The 18,433-nt window shown below is 44.1% G+C and overlaps 1 protein-coding gene across 2 annotated transcripts in view; it reads left to right on the forward strand.

Annotated features, from left to right (window-relative positions):
* Positions 1-16,447, forward strand: part of SNX8 (sorting nexin 8) — a 947,621-nt gene extending 931,174 nt beyond the window's left edge. Inside the window, exon 11 of one of the 2 annotated variants that reach the window (XM_069647618.1) lies at positions 14,713-16,447. In XM_069647618.1, the coding sequence (XP_069503719.1) occupies positions 14,713-14,826 (114 nt within the window). In that variant the 3' untranslated portion in view covers positions 14,827-16,447. The remainder of the gene's footprint in view (positions 1-14,712) is intronic. The other variant, XM_069647619.1, reaches the window with a different exon arrangement.
* The last annotated feature ends 1,986 nt before the right edge of the window (positions 16,448-18,433 follow it).

Raw genomic sequence — 18,433 nt, forward strand, 5'->3', positions numbered from 1 at the left:
CATCTCAGGAGAGTTCTATCTTACAAACAGAAGGTGGTTATGGCACAGGAGGCGAAGTTGGAACTGGAATGGTGGTATTACCACATGGAGGCATGGAATGGCAAGGTGATATTTGGCTCATCCCCGGACCTAGGGATAGTCGGATGCCAGTCGATGGTGATGGGGCGCCAGAGGTGGAGACCAATCGACAGGGGGGTGATGGTCGAGCGAGGAGTTGGGTCTACACATCAGTTGCCTGGAGCTTCTGGTGGGATCCTTCGCAGTCTGGTGTTGGACTCGGGAAGGAGTGAAAGGAGCCATTCTTTTAAAGATGGACAATGTTTCGGCAGTCAGATATATAAATCGACTAAGCGGAACGTGATCAAAGATGCTGACAGAGATGGCCAATAAGTTTTGGTAGATATGCCTTCAGAAGGGATTCAGTGTGAGTGCGGAACACCTGCCAGGAGATCCCAATCTGATAGCAGACTGGAATTCGCGATACTTGAGGGACTCCAGCGATTGGCAACTGGACGACTCAGTATTTCAGGAGATAATGCATCAGAGAGGTCCATGTCAGACGGCTCTGTTCGCGTCGAGATTGAACAGGAGGATCTCCAGGTTTTACAGCTGGAGACCAGATCCGGAGGCAGCAGCTACAGATGCATTTCTACTTGAACCTGATAGCATGGGCGATTTCAGGAAGAATTGGTCCAAGCCAGGACTTTCGGGGACGGCTCAGCAGTTATATGGGAGTCATGGGCCCCAGCTACCGGGAAGGCCTACAGAGTGGCACGGAGTAGATGGAGTAATTGGTGTATGGAGAGAAAGGTTGATCCCATACAAACAGATGTAGTACATGTAGTGAATTTTCTGACAGCACAGGCGGCTCAGACAAAAGCTTACAGGACCATTAACAATTATAGATCAGCGATATCGGCAGGTCATGTGTACTTTGAGGGTAGACCAGCAGGTGAGCACCCCCTAGTATGTAGGCTTCTGAAAGGGGTCAGAAGCATGAGACTACCCACACCTAGATATTCTCCTTTGTGGGATGCAAGTGTGGTATTAAGGATGTTTGAGGCTTGGCCAGATAATGAGCATCTTTCTAGGAAAGCGCTGTGGGCTAAGTTAACTACTTTGTTATGTTTGATTTAATGCAAGAGAGTGTCTGATGTGACGGCTTTGGAGGTAAATGGGAAATCCTTTTCACCTTCAGGAGTAGTATTCTATATAGAGAAGAGAACGAAGACAAACATTAAATCGGTTGAGTACATGGCTTTTCCAGGGAAGCCTAAATTGTGTCCGGTTAGGTGCTTGAAAGTGTATGAGGACAGGGCGAATATGGTGAGACCCAATGGAGAATATCAATTGTTGATAGCTATTAGGAAGCCTTTTAAAGCGGTAGCATCAGCCACCTTGTCTAGATGGGTAAGGTGGTGTATGGCAGATGCAGGCATAGATGTAGATCAGTTCAGAGCACATTCCACAAGGGGTGCTATGGCGTCATCGGCCTTTATGGCAGGAGCCCGCCTAGAGAATATTTTGAAGGCGGCAGACTGGTCTAATGAGGAAACGTTTAAGAATTTCTATTTTAGACAGGTAGAACAAGTAGCGTCATTGGTGGTAAGTAAGCTTTAAACCAGCATAATCTGAACTTCCTAGTCTTGACATAGAATACATATTTTCCATACATTCGTTACAGAAAGTCATGATTCTATTAAAGACTCTGAAGCGAAAGATTATTCCACCCAATTTCAATCGCTACAATAAAAAATTTGTAAATATGGTATTTGAAGAATAATGTGATGCTGTATATGATATTGTAATGTTGTTGTTATGCCATTGCCCACCCGTTCATGATGATAGGTGATGGTTTATACATGTTTCAACTGGGCCGGAGCAGAAGACGACGCCTTGAGAGGGGAACAAGGTGAAGTTAGTCGTCTACCGGTTGTGGCGCAAGTTTGGATGATCGATCAGCAAAAGAAAGAGGAAGGACTATGGTTGCAGCAAGTGTTATAGAAGATGTGAAGTGTTCTAATTCGTCTGAGAAACCACGTGATTTTAAGAACTTATGAAAAACGGACTACAAATTCACTGGTTTGGTTGGGAATTGTAGTTTTTTTGCGTTGTTTTTTTTCATAATTGTTTTTGCTGAAGTTGCTGCTCGAGTAGTAAAGAGAAGTTCAGAGACTAATCTTTCGCCTTCGAGTCTTAAATAGAATCATGACTTTCTGTAACAAATGTATGGAAAATCTGTATTGTCACTCAGTGTCATCCATGATAAAAACCAGTCTCTAATACCACATTATTTTGGGACAATTAAGAGAAGCAGCTCTTGTGAAGTGACTCATAATATATGAACAGTATTGGTCCAAACCGAGCAAGAAAACCGCATAGTGCTGGACCAGCGTTCTATGCATTCAGTAATGCATACTCCGATTTGCAGATAAAACGTCCGAATAGGACCAACAGATGAGAAAGAGTCATATTCATACTTAAGAAACTGCGATTGTCAGAAACCAATAAAAATATATCAATAGGATGACAAAACAGTGTGCAAAGATTGGCAAGTAAACATGTCTCGATAAGAGTACTTGTGTAAACAATCACAGTGCAAATATGCAAATAAAGTGCCAAGTGCCTAATTGTGCCACAATGTCATGGATGATAAAACAAGTCTCTAATAGCAAAATGTTTTTAACAATTGAAGAAAACAGCTTGTGTGAAATGGCTCATTATGTCTAAACAATATTTGGCTGAACCGAGCGAGTGAACAGCATAGTGCCGGACCAGCAGTGTATGCATTGAATAATGCATGCTAAGGTTTACAGATGCAGATGTAAAAGAGTCATAATCACACTTATGAAACTGCAACTGTTAAAAACCAATAAGAGTATATGAATAGGATGACAAAGCAGATTGTGCAAACATTTGCAAGTAAATTTATCTCCATAAGGATGTATGTGCAAACAATCGCAATACAGTACATAAAATAAAGTGCATAGTGCTTTATAATTATAATCTGCATTACACTGGAGCTGATATGGACATAACTGCACAATAAATATGTGCAAGAAAATGCAAAACAGCATATCAAATAAAGTGCATCAGATAAAGTGCATGATATACAGTCATCACAATGATCTTATTTAAAATTGACAAAACGCCAAACCCATAAAATTTCGATATACATGTAAAGGTTTCCTGCCCCATCGCTCCCGTACAGCGGCAAGAATAGCCAAATACCCATGTTAAATACACCAAAAACACATCCTCAACGAGAACAGGCTGCTATATTTCGGAGGCTTGTGGAATCTGCTTAGATCACATGCTATGCATAGGCCAACATCTAGTGGAAGCTGCAGAGTATTACAGTTGTTGTTTTCGAAACTCGAAAAGGAACCTCAACGGGGCGTGCCACTGATACGATCCCTAGTGTGACCTCCACTGTACCCATGGTCCTTCACACGTCGAGGTCCCTCAGATTGTTTTTTCCGCCATCGTCAGCGGATGCTTATCATGGAGTTCAATTTCAGCATAACACCTTTTGCTTATAACAAGTTTAAAAATAGTCTACTCTTTCTGTCCTTTCCTTCCGACTTCGAACAATTCATCGATGCAGTGGAAAAGACAGTGCCGTTGAACAAATCAAGATCGACGGACTCCTTCGGCCTTGGAAGGCCCACCGGGCCTAGGCCCTTACAGTAGGGAGAGCGGAGGGCGGTCATTGTACAATGCATTTTCCCACCCTTTCACTTTCTCGCCTGGCTGCCTTTCACAGAAATGGATAGAGAAGACCTTTTAAATTCTGCCCCACTTGTAATAAAACATTTCCGTAGATCGACAGAGTGTGCAACCTGTGTCTAAACCGCGTCCACAACAAAGGGCATTGTCGAGCCTGCAAGCTCTTTAAACCTAAGACCTTTAAAGATTGCAGAACCAAACGCTGGTCTAATCACGCAATGCAGGCCAAGACTTCCATTGACATGGAGGGTACTTCCAGTGACTGCAGCGTCGCCGTCTTTTTCCGACGGCGACGGTGACTGGGAACAGCCAAGTTCCCAAGTGCTGGCCCCCAACCCTAAGAGACAGACCGGCGGCTCTGTTATGGGGATGACACCCAGCGGCAAGAGCACTTCCACTACACATGCCACTAAACACATCCCAGGGCGATGAGTCGGCACCGTCGACTAAACGCCCAGATACAGCGTCTAGAGGGAGATCTGTATATTTCCTGTCCTCTGGGCAATCGAGGTCCCGATTGCCCCATGACAGGCCCCGGAAACTGAAAGACGCCACCCATAAAACAACATCGACCAAACGCCGATCATCAGCAGATGAGGCGGAGGTCCATCCAATCACAGAGAGTCGACATCCCTCGTCGAAATTGGCAAAAAACACCAGGTTTTCTCATCTGGTTAAGAAACATGTCCCTGAAAGTCTGTTAAAGGCTACTCATTTAAAAAAACATTAAGAAAAGTCTAAAGACAGGTCTCACAAGAACAAGTCTACCCCTTCTAAGGAGACTATAACTGCCCCACAACCTGCCTCACAAAAAGAGGGTTCTTTGGCTGAAGCTTTACAGAATAAGGGTCTATCCACACCTACACCCTTAGTACCAGTCCCCACCCCCCAGTACCCTGAGGTCATCCCCAGTTCAGCCCTATGGACTGCGGAAGACATACATAGGCTAATGTCAAGAATGACCACATTCACCATTTTTTTTTTTTTTTTTAAAACCCTCAGGCTTTCGAAAACTTTTAAGTTACACCTCCTACTACTCAGGCTTCCAGCTCACAGCCCCCGGCTTCCAGCTCACAGCCCCCAGCTTCAACCCAGCCCCCAGCAAAAAGATCTCATACAGCAGCAGCTGATCTTTATGATGTTAATACAGATACTGAAGGGGATAATGAGGACTACCAGCTATCTGACCATTACTATTTTGGTGATGATGATGATGAGGAGGCAGAGGTGTATACCATGGCCTCACCACTTGAGCAGGATTCCCCAGTGCCTGATTCTCCAGTAGAATCAGCACCTCCACAATAACATATTAATCAAAGCAGCAGAGCACTTGACTGAGCAAGACAAAGACTTTGTGGAGGAAATTTTGGGGGACAAAAAGGCTGCCACCCAATTCATCCCGATTTTAAAATCTGTCCAGAGAAGAATCCAACCTTCACTGGAGACACCCAATCAAACACAGACAGTAAACCCGTGGGTAGAGAAACCTTTTCGCCCAGCGCCGTCTGATCCGCTCTATATCAGGGGCCAACTTCATTCGGATTCACTTGTGGTCACAACTACCTGTAAAAGGGCAGGAACACCACTAGCCTCTTCAGAGGCACCCCGAGACAAATAGAGCAAGAAGCTCTATATCATGGGAAGGAAGGTAGCAACTTCGGCATTGTTTCAAGCTAGAATCGGCAACAACTCTACACTTTTGTCACGTTATGATTGCCATAAATGGGATGAAATAACTGCTCTAATAGATTCTGCTCCCAAGCCTTTAAAGTCTCAACTTGCATTAGTAGCAGCTGAAGGCACAGCTACGGCCAGCTGCATTCTCTGGAATAACCTTGACGCCCTGAAATTTGTCAAGGAGGAATACGACAACCTCAAGTCCCTCGGGCAACAAACTATTAAACCTCCTGGCCAGAGAGGCAGGAACAATTTCTGATGCTTTCGTGGCCAAAATTCCCAAAGAGGCTCAGGGCACGGACAAAGTCAAAATTCCTCCTGGAATAACAACCAAGGTCAGGCATCACAAGGTTACCAGAGGCCAGCGCAGATCCCGCGGACGGGGGAGGTCCTCCATCTAGAGGTGGAGGAAACATCCCAAGCAATGACAGCCCGCTACACGTCCCCTCCCATGCTTCCCCTGTAGGGGGACGGATTTCACACTTCATCCACGCATGGGAGGGATAACCACGGACAAGTGGGTGCTTTCAACAGTAGTGGGAGGGTATTGTGTGGAGCTCCTCCAAAAACCATTGAACCATACTCCGCGCCAAAGGAAGACAAGAGAAGAACAGCTCATCCTTCTCGAAGAGGTCAGCGCGTTGCTTCTCAAAGACACCAAAGTGATTGTACCGTCCAACGAGTTAAACAAGGGTATTTATTCAACCTACTTCCTTGTGCTAAAGAAAGATCGAACTAGGCGCCCAGTGTTAGACTTACGCGCTGCAAACACCTATGTAAAACCACAAAAATTCTGCATGACAACGCTACAAGAAGTAATCCCCCTGCTAAAACAGGGAGATTAAATGGCAACACTGGATATGAAAGATGCCTACATTCATATTTCAATGTTCCCAGCGCACAGAAGACACTTGTGTTTCAAAATAGCAAACCAGCACTACCAATTCAAAGTGCTACCCTTTGGGATCGCTTTGGCTCCAAGGGTATTCACCAAGGTACTGGTGGTGGTGGCAGTGCACCTGCGCAGGGAGGCAATCCCAGTGTACCCCTACCTGAACGACTGGCTGATCACAGGAGAATCTCCCCATTTTTGCAAGCTAAACACGCAAAGAACCATAAACCTGCTCTTCCAATTGGGTTTCTCAATAAATGAGAATAATTTGTCAATTCATCTACCAAACACGACAAAACCGTTCCTAGGAGCTGTCTTAGACACAAAAGCAGGCTTGGCCTTTCCATCCATGGAAAGAGTTCAAAACATGCTTCGGCAAATACCCCAGTATCAAGCCAGTTGCCAAATAAGCATACGCAAAGCAATGCGTTTACTAGGCATGATGGCATTGTGCATATACCTGGTCTGTGCATGCGCCCCATGCTGGAGTGGTTGGCGAAACAGTGGTCTCAAGCAAGCTGTCAGTGGGACGATCTAGTGGTCGTTTCGCCAACACTAGTTCAAAACTCTTCCACGATCCGGAGGCGCAAGCGATCATCACAACAGACGCGTCTCTCTCCGGGTGGAGGGCTACCTACCTTCACCACACAGCACATGGTCTTTGGACTCGCATCACAGCACAGAACCACATCAACCTGTTGGAACTACTAGCAGTATTCAAAGCTCTTGAACCATTCGAAGCGCAGCTGACGAAACAGAAGGTTCAAATCTTAGCAGACAGCACCACTGCAATGTTCTATATAAACACGGGGTGGCGCACACACTCTCCAAATCTGTCCAAGCTGGCACAGAGAATATGGAAGTGGGCACTCAAACGGGGGATGTTCCTAGCATCCCAACACGTTTCAGGGGAACTCAACACCCTAGCAGACTCTGAGCAGAGATCCCCTACCAGAAGAACACGAGTGGCAACTAGACCTAGGTGTAGTAGACCACATCGTCTCCCAGTGGGGTTCCCCCACGCTAGACTTGTTCCCCACAGGAGGAAACCAGCAATGCCCAGATTCCGCGTCCAGGTTCCCCCAACCAGGCTCCAAGGGGAATGCCCTATGGTTGAACTGGTCAAGGAAAATTGCTTAAGCTTCACCCCCACCCCCCACACCCTCCCTTGACTCCCTTAAAGAGCAGGGTAGTGAACAAGATTCACAGAGAACAGATGACGCTCATCCTAGCTGCTCCCATGTGGGCAAGACAGCCATGGTAACCACATCTGGTAAACCGGTGATTTGCGATCCCATCAAAGTCCTGTGTCTGACCTATTGACCCAACACGGAGGAATGACGGTATACCCTCAACCACAATCAATGGACCTGGCAGATTGGCTCCTGAGGTCATAGTTTAGACACCTTAATCTGCCTCAACGGTGTATGGATATCCTCAGGGAGGCTTGAAAACCTAACACTAGACACTGTTATTTCGACATGTGGAGATTTTGAATCTGGTGCCAGTCTAAACAAATAAACCACATTGAATGTACTTCATCCCACATTCTAAACTATATGCTCCACTTGTTAGACTTGGGGTTAGTATTCAACTCCATAAAGGTCCACCTGGCAGCTTTATCAGCGTACACCACATCTCAGAGTAAGGTATTGTGGTGGAAAATTCCAGTAATTAGAGCTTTCATGGAAGGGGTAAAGAGACTCCACCCTCCAATTTCTAATCCACCGCCAGGCTGGGATCTCAATGTTGTACTCGCTAAGCTCATGGGACCCCCATTTGAGCCTATGCACAAGTCAAGACTTAAACACTGGACATACAAGACAGCCTTCTTAGTAGCTATTACTTCCATAAGATGAGTTAGTGAATTTCTAGCATTGTCAGTGCAGGATCCTATCTTTATCATTCATAAGGACAAATTGGTTTTACATACCCATCCAAGATTCTTTCCTAAATTAATTTCCAAATTCCACGTAAACCAATCCATTGAGCTACCGGCCTTCTTTCAGAATACAGCTAGCTCAGCTGAGGTAAAACTCCACTAATTAGATGTAAGGAGGGCGGTCCTTTACTATGTAAACAAGACCAGACCGCTAATGAAAACAGACCAGCTGTTTGTCTCCATAGCACCAGGTAGAGAGGGGGATCGTATTTCAAAGAATGCCATCTCCAGATGGATAGTCTGTAGCATACAACTGTGCTATTTATTATCGAACAAAACACTGTCTTTCACACCAAGAGCTCACTCCACTAGAATCACAGGAGCTACCTTGGCCTTCATCGCAAATGTCCCCTTAGACAGCATTTACAAAACAGCTACATGGAGCTCAGTACATACAGTCTCTCAGCACTACTTCATTGATACCCATTCCAAAGCCCCGCTACCATCCCCACTACCTTCCGAGGAGCAGGAGCTCCAGGCCATGTCCCTGCAGGAGCAGCGGACCCACGGAGGAATTCACACATGCCCAGCTGTATTCGTGATGATTGCGGTAAGTGCTGATGTTTTCTGCGCATTGGATGGAAAAATGCCACAATAGCCTCTACATTACAGCAGGCGAGCTCACTCTGATTTTAAAATGCAAGAGTTCCAATTTGCATTACTTTTCTGCCCTGAAAGGCTCAAGCAAGCCCATTGCCGCCATTAAGGTACACGAGGTACCTAATCACTCAAAGATGGCCGCCCGCCCGATGCTTGCTGCCCCCTCAGCCTAATCCAGCCTTCCAGTAGCCCTCTGATGGCTTACTGGCCTATCTTCACCCCCATTGGCTGCCGGCAGGCGAAGCCGGCCCACTCCCTCCAAGGCCCACGGAGGCAAGGCTGCTACCTGTTTCGAGCCTGTTTCCTGCCGATTCTGCCTCTGCCAGTCCCCCTGGCCCTCACAGGAGAGCACCAGCATGGAGGACTCGTTGCCCCAGGACCACTCACCGTCGCCTTGAAGCCCTTGAGGTCAACGGGTAAGCCCACCAGCAGCATAACACGCGCCCCCACTGATCCCTAAGCTGGCTAACTCCCACCCCCATGCGCCAAACCCTACCACCTGGCTGTTGCCCTACACACCTACATCCAAGGACAGTACGTGACAATTGTACTAAGAACTTGTCTTGCTCGCTCACGGCTGCACACCTCTCTCAAGCCATACTGTGATTCAATGCAGTTACACTGCTTGCACCGCCATATGCTTATTTGAATGCCCCTTATTGCCTAAACACTGCATTTTGCTCCATTTTGTGATATTGGAATCTAGGCAGGTTGCCACTGCTATTTATTGCCTAAACACTGCATTTTGTGATATTGGAATCTAGGCAGGTTGCCACTGCTATTTATTGCCTAAACACTGCATTTTGCTCCATTTTGTGATATTGGAATCTAGGCAGGTTGCCACTGCTATTTATTGCCTAAACACTGCATTTTGCTCCATTTTGTGATATTGGAATCTAGGCAGGTTGCCACTGCTATTTTGCTATGTACTCTCTGCCCGTCCTCACCTGCTTAATTAGCACGCTACTCACCTTTATGACCACACCCTTCTACATTAAAGCACCCCCACCACTATCAAATCAGCCCGCGTCATCGAATACACACGATGGACCGCCTGCCCAAGCCCTCACACACTCCAAATAACACAGCACTAATGATACCTAACCTCAACCTCAGACTAGACAGACTCAGAGCCCGGACCATCCCTATCCACCACCATGCCACTCCTACACACATACCACACAGAAACTGCAGACTTAACTCACGCACCTCTAAAGTGCACACACTCCACATCCATGATAACACATCCATATGCCACAAATTTAAACACACACTTACTACACCGAGCGGTAACTCCTACTCTCAATGTACCACTGTACCTAAAGCAGACACCCACACCATACCTTCAAAAATCTCTTGCCCTTGCCCAACGCTATACAAATGCGCCTTAATCAATGTACGATCACTCGATGCCCACGCACTAAAAGTAAATGACCTAATAACTACCCAAAACCTAGACTTACTCGCTATCACAGAGACATGGCTCAACGAAGCCTCCGGCCCAGCCATTTCACTAGCCCTACCACAAGGGTATGCCATCCTTAGACAAGATAGGATAGCCAGAACAGGAGGGGGGGTAGCCATTATTCACAAAGAAACCCTCTCTATCAGAACCGTACCCCACCAAGAGGAAGATAATATAGACATCCTATCAGTCAAATTAGCACTCTCTACAAATAGCACAATAAATATTCATACCAAATATCGTCCACCTGACCCAACCGCTAATTTCATAGGTCATGTCAATCACCTCCTAAGAAACAACCTTAAAAAATCCACAAAATCACTACTTATAGGTGACCTTAACTTAGGATTCAACGACTCTAAGGACAAAGCTGCTATCTCTCTAGCCAAGGACCTCCAAGACCTAGGCTTCTCTCAAAAGAGCACCTCGCCTACTCATGCTAAAGGACGCATCCTAGATTGGATTGTAGACCACAACTGTAACACAGCCATCACCTCCAATACTAGCCTCCCATGGACAGACCATAACCTTCTCCTATTTGACATCCCTGTCTTACTAAGCGCTAAAGTGCCTACTAAAGCACCGGCGACCTTAGCAAGAAGCGCCAAAAAACTCACTGCAGACAATATCAGTGCACTCCTCAATCTACCATGCCTAGCGCCCCCGTTCTCCGATGACCCCAACATCCTCGCAGAAATATTCAAAGACACCATCACAATGGCTGTCAACACTGTTGCCCCCACTGGAAAACAAAAAAGAAAAAAAATCCTTCCATTCCAATTCTTGGTTCACTCAGGAACTCCAGACTTTGCGCAAAGACAAACGCTTAGCCCTAAAAAATTGGCAGCTTAACCCATGCGATACCACAAAAGCTAACTTCAAATCTATAGCAAAAAAATACAAAGACGCAATCTTCCTTGCTAAATCTGAAACCTACAACCACCGCATTTCCAATGCCAACTCCCACTCTAAAGAACTTTTCAATATATTCAAAGAGCTAACCATACCACCTACATGCCCTGATGAGATTGTCAAAGACGAGGCATGGTGTACAGGCATTCAATCAGCCATGCTTACAAAAATAAACCTCCTCCAAAACAAAATATCCCACCACTTCAAAACCTTAACTAAGCAAAGTGCACATGCACAGATAAAACCTAATGTAAAAGTAAGAAACGTGCCCACATTTGCATTTACCAAAATCTCCGAAACCGAGGTCACTGACATTCTCAGACACCTCAAACCCTCACAATGTAAGGGTGATGTATGCCCCCCTAAAATCATCAAAGATTGCGCAGAACCACTCGCCCCCCTGCTCACATCCTTCATCAATGCATCCTTCAAAACGGGCATAGTCCCAGACAGCCTTAAAGAGGCCTGGGTACGCCCTCTCTTAAAAAAACCGACGCTAGACCCTGCTAACCCTAACAACCCATAACCACAGTCCCTTTCCTCCTGAAACTACTTGACTAGGCCGCCCACAAACAGATTCGACTATACCTTGGATCGAACGCAGTCCTAGGTAAACGACAATCCGGGATCCGCAAGGGACACGGTACTGAAACCGCCCTTCTAGACTTAAAAAACGAAATTACCAACATCCTAGACAAAGGCAAGCCCGCCCTCCTCCTTCTCCTTGACCTTTCAGCTGCGTTTGATCTGGTAGACCACACTACTCTTACCAGTCACCTGACACACGCTGCACACTTCTCAAAGGACGCAGCATCCTGGGTAACATCATCCTTAGAGGGAAGAGCGATGAAAGTGTTCTCTAACACAGCACATGCAGCACTCTCCATCATCCACTGTGGGGTACCACAAGGTTCCTGTACTGCCCCCACGCTCTATAATCTTTTTACCAAGCCACTATTTGATAAACTAGACGCGCTGGGGATCACTTACACAAACTACGCCGACGACACGCAGGTTCTCCTCCCCCTGACAGGGAATTATCACCAAGACGCCTCTACCATACAAGCATGGATGACTACTAACGGCCTCTGCTTGAACGGGGACAAGACCAAAATCCTCATTCTAGGACAGAAATCCACCCTCTCCAACCTCAACCCACTGTACATCAATTGTATCATCCCAGTCCTATCCTCAGTCAAAACACTGGGGGTTCACATAGACGCAACACTATCCATGGACAAACAAGTCAGCGCCATAGTCTCGGCCTCAGCACTGAGTACTAAACTCATGAAAGCAATAAAACCATTCCTAACCAAGGATAGCTGCTTCTGCATCGCCCGAGCAACTATAGGAGCCTATTGACTATAGACTATTGTAAAGCGCTCCTAGCCGGCACCTCCCAAAAAAACTTATCTAGGCTCCAAACAACCCAAAACAACGCTCTCAGAGCAGCCCTCAGCATACCAAAAAGAGAACACATCACACAAGCCAGAATGGCAGCTCATTGGCTCCCAGTCAAAGACCGTATCTCCTTCAAAATTCTCACAACCACCCATAAATGCATCAACCTCACAGCTCCCTCTTATTTATCTGACACGATAGGTAGATATCAATCCACAAGACCAAGAAGAGCACAATACACGAACCAACTAGCAATACCTTGCATCAACAGAACCAAAGCAGGAGGCATAGGCTTCCCCTTCCTCGCACCTAAACTCTGGAATTCCCTACCTACTGACCTCAGAGCTGATACATCTCTTTTCTCCTTCCGAAAAAAGCTCAAAACTGTCCTATTCAACTAAACCCGTTTTCATGTGCTCCTGCTGCTCTTGCATAGCTGTAAAAAAAAAAAAAAGTATATCTCGTCCAATGTAACCTTACGGACATGAACTGTATGTAACTAAGTTAACTAAGTATAAGCAACACTGTAACTAGTGCCACGATGCCTTCGGTCTGATGTGCGCTACTAATGCAAATAAATAAATAAATAAAAGCAGATAAACAGGTGGGACAAGTGGTTCTAAAACATCTGTTTGCCGCTGCTCCTTCCCACAACCCACCACCTTTTCTATAGAGCCGTTTCGGCAGTAGTGAAGGCAACACGACTAGAAGAGGAAAACGAGACACTCATAGTACCGGACTGGGTCATAAGCGACGACAGAGGTATTTTACGTTAATAAATTGATAAATATTAAATGGTGTAAATGCACACTGATAGCACAATATGCATAGTTTAAAACTCTTATTTGTAAGTGTTTGAACACGAAAAATGTTGGGGAAAACATTTGATTGTGGGTAATGATGATACCATGAATTAATAGATCCTTCTGTTTAAATTGTGGATAGAGGTGAAGTTAAAAAAGATGCCATGATACATTTGTCATGCTGAAAGTTGAAGGTACCATGTTTTTAAGACCAAATATTTGTCTGTTTGTTTTTTGTAGAATATTGAGAGTATGGCTACAAACGTGTGATGACATACGTGAAAATGAGAATATATGACAAAGATTAAGTGCCCTGAAGACAGCACCAAAAGGAAATGCAATGTGGATTTATCTCTGTGCTTTTCTATTAGATTTAGACTTATGTTGGTCCTAGAAACACATTTTGTAAGGGTTGGCACAGCCTTTTGCCCGTATGAATTAAGAAGGGCAGTATCAACAACAGTGGTGGTAGAGATATTGATGGGCTCTCCGCTTAGGCATAGAAGGGTTTGAAGTGTCAGCTTCTCTGCCATATGTGTTAAATGTATATGTATAGATGTGATTTTTAGAATGAATTTTTGATAATGTTGATTTTACAGAAATATATTGTAAATTGTGATGTTTTTGATAAATATTAAAATGTCTATTTTTGGATAATACATGGTTATTCGCCCTTTTTGATGGTTAATGGGTGAACATAACTAAGTTCATAGGCATCTAAACACTCACCCTTAGCAGAAGGAAAGGGACGCTGGTATGTGGGCTATTGTAGAGTTTGTGTTTAATTGTCCTCACCCTCACAGCCCCTAAGAAGAGGACTTTGAAGCTCTTGATAGCTGAGATTATACCTATGGTGTGCTGGCTGGGTTAGCTTGTTTTTGAGACATGTTTTTAAGGTCATGTAGTCTGGGGTTATATTGAGGCCAGTCGTCATTTTGGAGTCTTTGAAGTCCTAGAATACAAAAGTGTCCTCCTCTCTTCCTCTGTCTCCTGTGGGCCTTATGGTACCCAGAATATCCACTAGAGCCAGCATGAGACTGCCTCCTGCACAAAGGCATGTGCTCATTCCCAGTGTTCAGAGATTTCAAACAAGATATTAAGTATTATTTGACTTTAGTGACGATACCTAGGATGGGGAACTAGGATTACAAGTAAGTAACGTATCCTTCCTCAGATCATTCTCATTTCCCCTCCGTTTGCACTGTTTCTTCTTACTGATATTTTTAAAAGCATATTGTGCTTTTGGATGTGATGTTGACCTGACCAACAGTTCTCTTATTTTCTGCACTAGATGAGTCTTGTATGGAATGAACTGAAGCCAAAACTGAATTGTCTCTTCGTGGGAACAAACAGCATGCAAACTCCGCCTCTGTCACCCCAAGATGGCAACTTCTTCTCAACTTAGTCCTCAAAATGAATGTGTCAAGTTAACAAAAAAAAAAAAAAGAGGCAACTAGGAAGGGCAATCACCATTTTAGCATTTGGCCTACAATCATTCTTACTCCGCTGCTAGAGGTACCCAAAGAATATGAAGCTTGTAAGGGGCCAAAGAGGTAGGCAGCATAAATTGAACCTCTTGTTTAAACACTCACATTATAGGATGATTATTGGACTACAGCTCATGGCAGATTGGACCTTATTGCAGCTTAACAGAACTACATCTAAAATGACAAACAAGTAAGCAGCACAATGGCAGCAAAAAACTGTTTTGAACAAATCATTATAAATGGGTGCTAATATTTGACTGGAATATCAAGAAAGGGGTTGCCAAGTTTTCTCCATCTTCACTTGCCTTGAAGAGGCTGAACAACTGTCGGTATGGAACCCTACGCCTGATCCTCTTCGCTCTAGCTACACCTGTTTGAATGCAAAAGCTGAAAGCACAAAACAACTGAAATAATGTCTAAGCTTGATCAAAATGTCAATGTTTTTGCAAAAGGGAAAATGTGTGTAAATACATTCGTGTTTTCTGGCACATGCATGCATTTACTTTGATAAACTGGAAGCAGTGGCAGACGTCACCTTGTTTGTTTGTTGCCAGTGCTTTTGGTAGTTGGTGCTGCTTGGTTTTACCATAACCAATTGAAGGTGGACTTTTATATGGCAAGTGAGAAAACTGATGGAATTGCAGTGCATACAACTTGTTTTGCACTACTAAACTGTGCAATGTCTTTTACAGTCTCATAGTAGGGCCTGCTACACACCAGTGCACATTAATTTGTACATCAAACAAAGTAGAGATCGGTTTTGAAATATCACATTAAAAATGGAAACTTCTGTGTATATATTGTAATAGCCATACAAGTGGGTCACATTATATTTTGTTTCCTCAATATAAATATGTATTGGATTCTGGAATGGGAAAAGTTGTAATATAAAATGTTAACACATTTTCGCACAAAAGTGTGTGAAACTAGATATTGGTTAAATGTTTGGGAAGCTCACCTATGCAGAGTTAACATGTTCCCAAATACTAAGGTATATTCACAAATTGCTTAAAATCATTGAATCGGAGATGCCTATAAGGGCATACGTACCATTGGGTGCTCCAGTCGGTGTGATCATAATAAGAGGTGGTGGCAACCAATTATGACCTGCGGCATAATCTTCATTGCTTTCTTGTTTTTCTAGTGAAATTATTTCTGTGACACATCTTTGCAGCTTTATTTATTGGATTCCCCTACGGTCTCCTCAAAGGATGAAATAGGAATGCGAATCCTTTCATCATGGTGTCCAAAAAATAATTAAAGTACCACATTCAGCCAGGCCACTGCGTTAAGAGTGGACACTGAGCATCTGCAGAGAAATAAAAAGGGGATTGTGAATTAATTGCATATACAACAGTACAAATGGAATAAAAGGTAGTGCTGCTGATGTCTTGCCTAAACAATTGCTTACCGTTGGTTTGATGGAAGGTGACTTGACTTTGGTGCCAGTTGATGTTACCGGGAACGCATACTGTGATGGAAGAATCTGTGGGGCAGGACCTCTGCTTTGTGGAGTACATTAAATGCTGGTTGCTGTCACTTTTTGTTGTGTCACTTTTTGTTGTTGGAAACCTGAAGAAGATTGCAAAAATAACTAATATGTGCAAGGTTGCACATTAGAATGATTGCATGTTGCAATGTTCACTTTACTGTGGTCTGTCAAAACCTAAATTAGTGTCTTCCATCCTATCTCCGTTTGGAAATTTTGGAATAGTTCGATATTATAATGCAGTTTCGCTATCTGTACTTAAAAAAAGAGTGGGCACTCTACTCTGGCGTAATCAATTGCTTTCCCTGTTTATATAGATTGCTTACAGTGAAGCTTTCTACATATGTAGAGTGTGGACCCATTCTTTTCCTTCAGTTCTTTTATATTTGTGTCAGCAAGTTACCATTTCAGTTTGTAGCACTGAGTTAGTGAGATTAACAAACTGTTCCAGTATGGCACTCAACCTCCGTATATTAACAGTCACATGCATATGAAGGATTGCCTACCACTGCAGGAAAGGCTGTGACTTTTGGCCAATAATACAAGGCTAGACTTCTCAAATGGTGGGCATTACTTGAATGTATGGGTCAGATTTTCATACCATGGTTACTTTTGTTTTACCTGAATTAAGGATTACAGGTGTTAATTGTACCGCAGGCTCTTTCTATGAAACGTTGTTTTACCAAAGGACACTAGTTATGTATGTCTGTGCCTTTCTGTTGACTGCTGGGTTTCTTTAACCTTTGTAGTTTTTGATCATAAGGTAATTTGTGGGCCTGGAGAACTTCTAGCTTTTAATACTACGAATATATCACATTTTGTCATCCAGGTTATTTATATTGTCACTATACGGGCACTATATGGGAATTCAAATACATGGTGGCCAGCACAAGAAATTGTGCTAGAACTGTATTAAAAAAAAACAAAAAACACCATTGTGTTCTGCCTTGGAATACTCTCCCAACCCACTGTACTAATTATGCCATACTGGTAATTGTTTTGCACTGGCCTGAAAATACTGGAATCCACTTATAGTTGGGTTGCCTAAATTCTCTTCACCTCGGCTGTTTTTTCTGTAAACTTAGTAATTACTCCTTTTTGGTGGCTGCCCTGTCTTGCAGCAATTGATGACCTTCGAATTGTGGATGAACCCCAGATCCATGAGAATGCTCTACTGCCATCAGCACAATGTCCTTTCATCACTGGTAATCTGGTATGTGAGTACAGAGTTTGTATCAATGTTCTGCCCGGAAGAGACTACCTAACATTCTGGACATAGGTTGAGGCATTGCATGTTTCTGCACATCCATGACGCAATGAGTAGTTGTCTTTTTCCAGAAAGATAGGGCCTGCTTTCATAATCTTGGTTCTACAATACTGCGGCCCAATCTTACAACCTATTCCTTTAGGACTAGATGAAAATGTCTGCAAAATTGCTTCTTACAAATTCTAAGGGGTTGTATCTTTGTTTGACTTGAGACATAATGGCAGTTCTATTATAGCTGCAATTAGTTTGGGATGTTATGGATACAGCCACTAGAGATGTGTCTTTGGAATCTTCTGTAGCTAGAGAATCTCCATTATAGGACGGAACATATCCATTGGTTTCTGCCGCTGGACTCTTACCTAGGTATTCTGGCTGCTAAAACTGTTGGCTGGTAATTTTGTGTCAGATTGATCTTTCTGCCCTCGAGCCCTGGCTTTGGTTTGTGGTTCTGTCATTATAGAACAAAACCGTGAAAACCAGGTTGCAAATCACTGGATGGCACTTCGGAAAGAAGAGTCCCACTCCAAATGCTGCACAACCAATACATTGTAAATTGTTTTGTGATGAGAACTGTGCTCAGAATTGTAGGAGTTCCACATTGTTGGTGTCATCCCGCAGTTCCCCACAACAGTGGCCTCTTCAGAGTTCAGGTGTGGGAAGCGTTGGCCTCCTTTGGATCACGGTCTCTGGTCAGAGTGCAGTGGTTTTACACATTAGCCTGCTCAGTTTAAAGTCATGGTTGTGGGGTTTAAATCATTCTCCCAATGCA

Source organism: Ambystoma mexicanum, chromosome 2q (genome assembly GCF_040938575.1).
Source record: "Ambystoma mexicanum isolate Mex_15411 chromosome 2q, UKY_AmexF1_1, whole genome shotgun sequence".
NCBI classification, from domain to species: Eukaryota; Metazoa; Chordata; class Amphibia; order Caudata; family Ambystomatidae; genus Ambystoma; species Ambystoma mexicanum.